Below are 10,805 nucleotides of genomic sequence, written 5' to 3'. Positions count from 1 at the left end.
GACATCATTTCCTCAGGTCACTATAGAAACCTTTATCACCTCATGAAAGGTCATTGGGGAAGTGACAGGAGACATCAGTTTCTTGTAACAATATTGGTTTCTCTTCTTAAAATTTAAATAACAAGGCTAAAGATTTTCCAATTGGAGATGTAAAAAGCCATTAGAGTAGCCAGTCAATATTCCTGAAATTATAGGATAGAGGTCTTGCCATTGAGAACACAGGAAATATTTTTGCAGTCAGCAGAGCAGCACAGTGCAAAAAGGATGACTGATTATATTTTGACTTCAAACACAAATAAATAAAGAATCAGGAATACAGAATAAAAAAGGTATCTAAATGAAAAAGAAAAAACCCCAAGCCTTTCCCCTGTTCTTTGTATTGTAGAGGAAAATGTCTAGGCATGTCTCTGACGTTTTAAAGCCCACAACAGAAGGTGCTTTCCAGTGCAGTCAGATAACAGCAGTAATAAAGAGCTCATTCCCAAAATGACTGGGAAATATTTAGATTACAATTTTTCAATTGCAAGCCCCACATGTATTCAATAGAAGTTTGGTTTTCTCCCAGTTCCCAGCAGAGCCAGCTTTGGGCCAAGTTCTGCTGCTTTTAAGCCTCATCTGAGGTGGGGACTTGGTCCCATCCACTCCCCCAGGAGTGCTTCCTGGGCATGTCCAGGAATCCTCCCGTGCATGGGACACCTGAGCCTGGTTTGGAGCAGGAATCTCCCATTTTGATGCAAATAACAGTTTTTTATCAAAACCACCTAAAAGATACAGCACCAGGGATAAGGTTTAATCCGGTACTGTTCAAACCCCACTGGGAACACTGAGCTGGGCCTGTCAGAACCAGCCTCCCCAAAACACAGTTAAATGTGTCCAAACACATTTTTCTTCAGCTTTTTTTTTTCCTGTTGTGTATTCCTTCCTCACAAAAGCACAGGAGAAAAGCACATTTCAGCAGGCCTGCTGGAGGATCAGCTCCTGTGGAACTGGGTCTGGCTTTAAAAAGCAGCGTCAGGAACAGCAACAAACCCCAGAGGGCTGGGAAGGCCCAAGAGCTGGGGTTGGTTTATTGGAAATGCACACAGGTTTTACACCTCTGCCTGCCCAGTTTAACCTCAGATCTCTGAGCAGGCAGAAGTTCATCCCCAGAGAGGAGGGAGGCTGTGGCACACCTTAAACTCACACCTGGGAGCCCATGGGCAACCTGGGGAAAACCTGTGCAGAGAGCAGAGCCTGCCAGGGCTGTGCTGGGTGGGATATCCAAATTTACACTTCCCTCTGGGGCCAGGGCTGTACTGGGTGGGAAATTCACATTTTACCTTCTCTCCTAGAGCCAGGGCTGTGCTGGGTGAGCAGCACTGGAACACTGAGTTCTGCTCCTAGGCCCAGCACTTACCAGGGGAACTTGGGGATCTCCAGGTAGCAGGAACAAAACTCCATCCCAATATTTGGTCCTGGAAAGAGCCAGCCTGCTCCAGAGCTCTGAGGCCATGGCAGAACTCTGGGGAGGGAGGGATAGGATTCATTTACCATGTGCTCAGAAGCAGGAGAGCTCTACAGGAGACACTTGTTCTGAATTACCAGGCTCCCTCCTGGGACGGTTCTGCTGATAACATGAAGAATGTATTAAGTGAACATCAGAGATTAAAACAATCTGCTCCTGCCAGCTCCAAAACACACAGACCATTACTGTCATACACAGAAATCAAGCCAGAATATTGGAGAGAAATTTGAAAAGAAATTGCCCCCGTGTCAACCTCAGTTCTCAGCTGGTTTTTCTCAGGCTGGAGGAAGAAGTCTCTAGCTTGTTCACATGATGCAATCAGGCAGAGCAGGCTGGAGCAGCAGCACTAAGCTCTGCCTATTCACTCACACCATTTCCTTATCTTTCCTGTTTATCTCTGAGGCCCAGCACCAAGGTGAGTCTCTACAATATGACAAACCTACTGGTTTCCTCCTTGGGCAGGTTCTCTGCGCTTTCTGAGCAGCTGCAGTGCAGATAACAGAGCTGTGCCACCTTCAGGGTGACTCTGGACTGCAGGGGAGGCTCCTGGCCAGGGGCAAGCACAGCTGAAGTGCACTGCAGACCACAGCTTTCCAAAATCCCTGGGGTTTATCATTCCTGTAGTGCCAGTCCTGCAGCTGGGGACAATGAACAGGGTGACATTCGTTACCAGGGAGCAAAATATTATCAATTTAACAGCAGTTGGGAGGTAAGTTTTGGACACAGATCTGCTTCTTGCAGAAAACTTTGGGCATTTCTTTTTATCTGCTTAAGTGAGATTTTTACAGCTGAGCTTTTGGTGACGTCTTAAAAAGCTGAATTTGGAAATGTTTTTATAGAGAAGTGTTAAAGAGGAAATATCACCCAGGAGCCAGAGCACACTCCAGGGCTTCCCTGGGCCTCTGGCACCACCTATGGATGACTCGGAACACTGGGAGCTGAGGAAAGCCTGCCTGCAGAGCTCACCTCCACCGCCGGGGATGGGCAAACTCGCTGCTTTCATCCGTGGTACCTTTGCACGGGCAATTGCATAGTTCAAAATACAGCCTGGAATTCTTTCATCAGAGAAATGTCCATAATCAATTAGATAAATATAATAAATAAATAAGAAATAATGAATTATTTAGTGATAATATTTACTTAATAAACGGATTAATTTAATTATATCAATAAATTAATAAATTATACTTAACAATTTAATAAAATTATATAGAAATATATAATAATTATAAATATAATAATAAATTACCATCTCCTTGTGATCCAACCTGAATTTCTGCTGGAGTGAAAAAACCTTGGATTAGAAGATTTAAAAAAAAAAAATTAAATGAAATTCAATATTTTCCTTTAACGTGAAAACAAGACCCAAAGTGTAATACACCTTTATCACCCATGCAACTCCCAACAGGCAGCATCAAAATAAAAACAGAAGGTTAAGTAGTGTTTGTAAAAAATATATTTCCAGTTGTTTTGCTCTTTAATTCACAGGCACCTCTGACAGCCATCACCATGCCAGAGACGATTTGTGTTGATGCTAACAGAGTTAGTTACTACTGAGAGAGGGACAACATTCTTTTACTTTCTGAAAACAATCACCTGCTCTCTGCAGGAGCATTTCAAGCACCAGGTGCTACTGATTTCTACAGATACTGGGGAGCAGCCCCTCACACTTCACCTGGGCTGGAGCAGAGCCAGCAGTGGGGCTCCCCAGAGCCCAGCCAGAGCAGGGAATGCACACAGGACACAGAACTGAGAGACCTCAGTCCACCTAACTTCTCAGGTCATTGTCTTTTCATGTGTGCATCAAACAAGGCTGCTGTGGAGGTAATTCAGCACAAGGGGAGGATCTCCTCTTCAGGCAGCACAGGGCAGGAGCCAGACTGGGGTGTCACTGCTTGGGGACACTGGCAACAGCTGCTTTCCAAGGAGCAGGGCCTCTGGCTGCAGCAGAGGCACAGAAATACAAACACCTCCTCCTCCCCACACAAGATGCTTCAGTGTACAGACAAACACAGCGTGGAAGGTATTTGGCTCTGGAGGACAAATCCTGAGTTCAGTTGTGTGCTGTGCGTTCCTGGCAGGCTCAGCAGTGCTCCAGGAGAGAGCAGTGCCCAGAGCAGCCCCTGTGCCCAGAGCAGCCCCTGTGTCCAGAGCAGCCCCTGTGCCCAGAGCAGCCCCTGTGTCCAGAGCAGCCCCTGTGTCCTGAGCAGCCCCTGTGTCCAGAGCAGCCCCTAATCGGGGATGGAGTCTGCGGGACACAGCAGTGCCGTGTGAGCCCCACTCTGGATGATGGAATAGCTCTGCTTGGGGCCCTCAGTGTGGGAGGAGGACGAGAAGATGGGGGGAGGAGGAGCAGCCGTGGACACGGTGATGCTCTGCCCGCCGTCACTGACCACGGTCACCTCCGTGGCCCCCTCCTGGATGAGGGCGTTGAGCCCCTCCAGGTCGGAGCAGCTGATGCCGGAGCTGGCGATGAAGGCCTGGCTGGCGGGGGGCTCGTGCCCGGGGGCAGCCCCGGGGAGCAGGGCCTGGTGCAGGGCGCTGCCCTCGCCCTGCTCCTGGGTGGTCAGCAGCACGGCCGGCTCCGCCACCGGCCCCGCGTCCCCCGCGGTCACTGCGGCCGGGGCCGGGGCCAGCACGCTGACCTGGCCCAGCAGCTGCAGGCGGCCGCTGCCCAGCACCTCCTCCTGCCCCGTGCCCAGCAGCCCCGGGGGCACCACGTTCACAGAGGCGGCCTGCACGATGCTGTTGGCCTGAGGCACCTGGTGGCCCACGATGATCTTGACTCTGCCCTCGTTGTACGGGGCCACCTGAGCGGCCTGAAGCGGCACCTGGAGGTGACTGACGGTGATGGGGGCGCTGGGCTGGCGGCTGGGATCCATCTGGAGCTGCAGCACGGCCAGCTCGCTGCCCTTGGAGCCGTTGTACAGGCTGTGCTGCTTCTTGTGGCTGCGCAGAGAGTCCTCCCGCACGAAGGACGCGTCGCACAGGTCACACTTAAAGGCCTTCTTGGCGTCCAGCTTGGCAACCTGCCTGGAGCCGCCCTGCTTTGGCCTCTCTCCTTCCTTCTTGTCCAGCGAGTGCTTCCTGCCCTTGGCCTTGTCGCCGTGGGCCTTGCGGACGTGGGTGGTGAGGTTGCTGCGCTGCTTGGTGTCGAAGCTGCAGAAGTCACACTTGAAGGGGCGCTCCTTGCCGTGGATGCGCTCGTGCACCTTGAGGGCCGCCTTGCTGGAGCACGAGTAGCTGCACTCGGAGCACTTGACGGGCTGCTCGGGCTGGTGGCTGCGGATGTGGTGCCTCAGGCTGGTCTTGTTGCCGCACTGGAAGTCGCACTCGGGGCACTTGAGGGTGTTCTCCATGCTGTGCTTGATGCGCACGTGGGATTTCAGGTTGCCCTTCATGGCGCAGCGCACCTCGCAGAACTCGCACTTGTAGGGCTTCTCCCCCGAGTGCACCCGCAGGTGCCGCTTCAGGTCCGAGTTGATCTTGAACTTGGCGGGGCACACCTGGCACTGGAAAGGGGCATCTCCTGCCAAAGGAAGGCACGGGTTACGCAGGGGACACCGGGAGCCACTGCTGGGATGAAGCCCCTACAGCTGCCTCGTCCTGAACGCCCAACGCGTTCTCAGTGTCAGGAGAAATTTCGTGACACAGGATCCTCACCTGCTCTGACACACTCAGATCTCAACCCACTGTTTTGCATTTTCTGCATCTGCAGGCTGGTGTCACAATATCCATGACCACGTTAAGGTGGAGCTCTGCTAATCCCTAATCAATTCCAGTGAGGCTGTTCTAAAGCCATTAAAAAAAATCCAAAGCAAACTTAGCAACCTAACTAAATAACTACTCCCTTTTCCTTCTTAAATCTAAAAATACACTTCTCTGTATTTTTCACCTGAGGATGAAGTCTTTAGGTAGGCATTATTTTGAACAAGTGCAAGAATTGTGTTGTTAGGTTCTAAGACACTCTTGGTGAAAGAAGGAAAAAGAAAGTGTATTTAGTTCAAGAAGCATTTATCCTCTTTAATAATCAAACTGCAAATGGCTGATTTATTTTAGAAGTTAATATTTCATAGAGTTTGTGAGAGCTGTATAATTTTGCATAATTTGCTTATCCAGCTACATATGTCATAGGTTTAGCTGCATATTTTTCAAATCGAGTTGTGGCCTACTGTGCTAATCCATGTATCTGTTTAATAATTGAGATACATGGTGTACTATCTGTATTAAACAGACTTTATTAATGAAGATGCACTGTTTGTTCATCTAGTTTATTTTACAGCCTCAGCTGCACACTCAGCTACTGAATTTTTATCTGCTTTGCTGATGAAGGCACAGCTCATATTTCAATTGACTTAATTTTCATATACAGGGTAGCACAATATATATGAAAAAGAATATAGCAAATGCTGGTTCTGTTTGTTTAAAGAGTGGTCTACTCTCTATTTCTTTATGTTTCTGCCCATCCCTAACTGACACTGCCAGGATTTAGATAAAAACTTGTGTCAGACCACAGGTTATTAATTCTAAGAGTAGTTTCACTCGAATTTACAGGAAGCTGATGTTTAGTGACTAGTTCAACAAGTGAAGATGATCTCGCTCTGAGCAATGGGGATTACACTCACCTTCTAGAGGATTATTAATTTAATTCCAGTAAGCAATATATTCTACATACCAGTCTTACTTTTCTCCTAAAATTGGGTGTGTGCATGACAGCTTTGAAAAAAAGATAAATTTCGGAAAAATAGAAGAAGCAACAAAACTAAAGCTTGAGTTTTAGCATAATTCAATTGCTTGAGATGCAACAGACTGAAATGCCAAAAATAAAGGTTAGTCTAAAATCCCTTCCCAGCTACTGGAATATTGAATGGCACAGAAATCTAATTCTGCAGGATATACCAGAGAGCCATGAGCATTCCCAGGTGCTCACTCGGGGCTCACCTGCCCAGGTCAGAAGGGCACAACCCCACCTGCGTGTGAGCATGGGTGCACAGGGAGCTGGCTGGAGTTTGGGGGCAGATCTGGCACTTGTAGGGGCACTCATTGGGAACTCAGATCATCCCTTTTGGGGATCTGGACACCTATACTCAAATCATCTATACTAAAAATCACCTCTGTGACCCTGTGGCCCTTAGAGAGCACAACCCCACCTGTGTGTGAGCGCAGGTGCATGGGGAGCTGTGGGGGCAGATCTGGCACTTGTAGGGGCACTCATTGGGAACTCAGATCATCCCTTTTGGGCAACCTGTCCATGACTGAAAATCACCCCTGTGACCCGTAGAGACAGATCTGGCACTTGAAGGGGCGCTCATTGGGAACTCAAATTATTCCTTTTGGGTATCTGGACACCTATACATGACTTAAAATCATCTCTGTGACCCTCCAACCTTTAGAGCCGTGGATATGTGTAAAGCCCCACCTGTGTGCGAGTGCAGGTGCACAGTGAGCTGGCTGGAGTTTGGGGGCAGATCTGGCACTTGCAGGGGCACTCACTGGGAACTCAGGTCATCCCTTTTGGGGATCTGGACAACTATACATAACTCAAAATCACCTCTGTGACCCTCCAAACTTTACAGCCAGGGATATGTGTAAAGCCCCACCTGTGTGCGAGTGCAGGTGCACAGTGAGCTGGCTGGAGTTTGGGGGCAGATCTGGCACTTGCAGGGGCACTCACTGGGAACTCAGGTCATCCCTTTTGGGGATCTGGACAACTATACATAACTCAAAATCACCTCTGTGACCCTCCAAACTTTACAGCCAGGGATATGTGTAAAGCCCCACCTGTGTGCGAGTGCAGGTGCACAGAGCCGTGGATATGTGTAAAGCCTCACCTGTGTGTGAGCACAGGGGCAAGGTGAGCTGGCTGGAATTTGGGGGCAGATCTGGCACTTGAAGGGGCACTCATTGGGAACTCAGATCATCCCTTTTGGGGATCTGGACACCTATACATGACTCAAAATCACAGCTGTGACCCGTAGAGAGCACAAGCCCACCTGTGTGCGAGCGCAGGTGCACGGTGAGCTGGCTGGAGTTGCGGCTGGCGTAGGGGCAGATCTGGCACTTGAAGGGGCGCTCGTTGGAGTGGATGCGCTGGTGCTTGTTGAGGCTGCTGCTGTCGGCCGCCGCGTACTCGCAGTGCTTGCACTTGTAGGGCTTCACGCCCGTGTGCGAGCGCATGTGCATCTTCAGCTTGTCCTTGCGGCTGAAGCACTTGCTGCACACCTCGCACTTGTGGGGCTTGTCTCCTGCAACAGCAGCACTCACGCTCAGCCCTGGGCAAGGGGAGGGCGTGTGGTAAAGCAGAAAGCACAGACTGACCAGGAAAGGGACTCGTTTGTAGGAGCTGCGGGCGTAGCTGTGACAAACAGCAGAGCCTTCGGAGCCTTCTCCCTTTGCAACTCCAAAATTGGGAGCTAAAATCATGGAACTGCTTTAATATAAAGAGCAAAGCAGGTGTGTGCACTCCCACCACATTGCACCCTGATAAACACATGGTGTGCACTCAAGAAGTTAAACTGTGCCTCAAACCAACCTCCAGCGTTCAGCTGTGCCTGACAGGGCATGTCCCCATCAGGCAGTTCCTCAGGCACAGGCCAGGACAATGCTAGAAAGTACAGACATGTCTACATCCTGTTTATAGAGACATTACTTCATAGGAAAATGGCTTTTGTGAAAAAGCTGAAAGGAGGAAACCAACCCAAAAGAAAATATAGGAACACAAACCTGTGTGCGTTCGCCGATGACGTTCCAGATCCTTCATACCATAGGAAGTCTTGAACTGGCACCCTGAAAACAGGAGGATAAAGATCATTAAATTCAAGGAAAATCTAGCAAAATAATAAAAATACATTACCACATTCTGGACATGTTTACTTTCAACAAATCAACAATTATTTAAAATTCACTGTTAACAGAAAGTTAATTCCTCATCTTGTTTACTCACATCTGCTTAAAACAGTGACCAGCCCACAACTTCTAAAGCTTCCCCTTAGAGGCAGCTCACTCCAGAACTGCTGCAGCTATCAAATCTCCTGTGTGCCACCAGAGAAAAGCTCTCCACATTAAAATGGGGACGATCCCCATCTCACCTGGGTACAGGCAGCTGAGTTTCTTCAGGGGCACTGAGGAGGAGGGTTTCTTGGACCTTGCTTTTGGGGGTGTGGAGACCACAGCAGCAGCTGGAGGCTCCGTGCTCTCGCTGGGCAGGTAGGTTTGGTAGCCATGCTCAAAAACAAACTCTGGGGCAGAAACTAAACACACAAAAAACTTCATTAACTTCTCTAAGCAGATAAAAAAAAAAATATCTAATAATTGCCTAGTTTCATGAATTCTCTATTCGGTTTTTTTTCCCAGCAACATTCCTGTTCCTGGGTTGCTCTTTACCTGGGGGAGGAGGAAAGGAAAAAGGTTTTTCTCTTCCAAATACCAAATAAAGATACATTTGTTTTTCAACTCTGTGTTATAACCCAAATGAGAAAAAAAAAATCATTATTTATATGGCAAATGTTTTCAAAAGGCATCACCCAAATTATTTTTGTAATTGTTAAAAAAGTTCAGCCTCTTTCAACTCTACTGTTTTTAGCTGTTACTCACAAGAATAACAGGTGAAAATATCTCAGCCAAAGTAGCAGCTTTTAAATCAATTAACCAACACTATAGCCCAAAAGGGCAAATGGATAGAACTGTCCTCATTTTAAAGATGAGTAAATATGAAGCAGAAAAATGACTCACCCAAAACCCACACTGAATTGAGGGATTATAATACAAAAATTCCTGGAAGTGGGCCCTGAATTCAGTTTGTTTCACTGCTCTTCCAGATTCCCTGCCTTAACCTGTCTATCCAAATTAGAGTCAAATAATTTGGTGTTTAGCAAGGTCCCACACCAAAATAAACCAAAACTATATATAGAAGGGCAAACCTTCACACACGGAACAAGATCCTAATTTTATTTAAATGTCTCCAGGATCAGGACCTCACTCAAGTCTTCACATAGGCAGAAATTTTGAGTAATATTTTTCCTGCCAATTAGTTGTGGGAGCAATGTTAGGGAATGCAGTGTTCTCACATAAAAAGGTCTGGATGGGTGCCTGACAGCAATTCTGTGTTTTCCATCCAGAGCACTCTTAAAAAAATAAAATGCATAGTAATTTCAGTATTCTTCATAAGTATCGACAATTTTAATTAATAGGCACAAGCTAGTTCCACAACACAATAGACTTGAGCAATTCTCTGAGAGAACTTGCACCTCAATTAGCAAATTAAGCAACTATTGTTAGAACAAACCCAAGAAGGCAGCACAGAACTATTTCATTTCCTTGGTTACGCGACAACTGATGTGAAAACTGTTATTTCAGCTGGGTGATGGGGACACAGGGACAGAGGGCTGGCACCTGGCAGGTGACACGGAGGTGCCTGTGATGGTTTGGGTGCCTGTGAAGGTTTGTGTCCCTGTGATGGTCTGGACACCCAGTGCCCACGGATCAGTGCCCGGGACACACGGACATCACCACCCAGCGCCCATGGAGCGTGGACAATCCCCAGGATCCACGGAGCACTGCCCATGGAGCATCCATGCCCGAGACCCTCGGACCACCGTCCGGGATGCACAGACCATCACCCGGGACCAGGGACCCCCGCCCGGCCCCGCGGCGCTCACGCAGATTCCCGGGTTCCCCCCCCCGCCCCCCAGCCAGGTTCCCGGGCTCCGCTCCCGCCCGTTTCATGCGCTACTCAGGTTTCGGGGCCCGGGCAGGCCCCGGCTCCCCCGCGCTGGCGCGGCGCGGGCCCCGGAGCGCGCATGGCGCAGCACTTACACTGCACGGGGCCGGGGAAGGCGGGCGCCGCCCCCGCCCCGCCGCGGTTCATGGCGGCCCCGCCGCCGCCTCCTGCGCGGGCCGAGCCCGCCGGCACCGGCACCGCTCCCCCCGCTCGGCCGCCGGCGGATGTGCGGGAGCCGAGCATGCTCAGTGGCGGCTGCGAGGCTGCGGCGGTGCCGGCCGTCAGCGGCCCGGGCAGGCAGGGCCGTGAGGCTGCGGAGCGGCGGCGGTGAACCCCGAGCTGTGCCCGGCCCCAGGCTGAACTCCGAGCCGTGCCCGGCCCCAGCCTGAACTCCGAGCTGTGCCCGGCCCCAGGCTGAACTCCGAGCCGTGCCCGGCCCCAGCCTGAACTCCGAGCTGTGCCCAGCCTCAGCCTCGAGCTGTGCCCGGCCCCAGCCTGAGCCCCGAGCTGTGCCCGGCCCCAGGCTGAACTCCGAGCTGTGCCTGGTCCTAGCCTGAGCCCCAGAGCCATCCTTGGCCCCCA

The 10,805-nt window shown here is 50.1% G+C and overlaps 1 protein-coding gene across 1 annotated transcript; it reads right to left on the bottom strand.

Moving 5' to 3' along the window:
* Positions 1–2,942: 2,942 nt before the first annotated feature.
* Positions 2,943–10,228, bottom strand: ZFP64 (ZFP64 zinc finger protein). Its single transcript, XM_041478407.1, has 5 exons — positions 10,162–10,228; positions 8,593–8,754; positions 8,228–8,290; positions 7,498–7,749; positions 2,943–5,033 (listed from the first exon to the last, which is right to left on the bottom strand). Exons 1-5 carry the CDS (start codon positions 10,226–10,228, stop codon positions 3,736–3,738), a joined length of 1,842 nt encoding a protein of 613 aa, XP_041334341.1. The 3' UTR covers positions 2,943–3,735.
* Positions 10,229–10,805: the final 577 nt, after the last annotated feature.

The sequence above is a fragment of the Pyrgilauda ruficollis genome, unplaced genomic scaffold (assembly GCF_017590135.1).
Source record: "Pyrgilauda ruficollis isolate IOZ18807 unplaced genomic scaffold, ASM1759013v1 scaffold45, whole genome shotgun sequence".
NCBI lineage: Eukaryota > Metazoa > Chordata > Aves > Passeriformes > Passeridae > Pyrgilauda > Pyrgilauda ruficollis.
The sequence above is the reverse complement of the archived record's forward strand: the minus strand, read 5'-3'. Positions and strand labels throughout refer to the sequence as shown.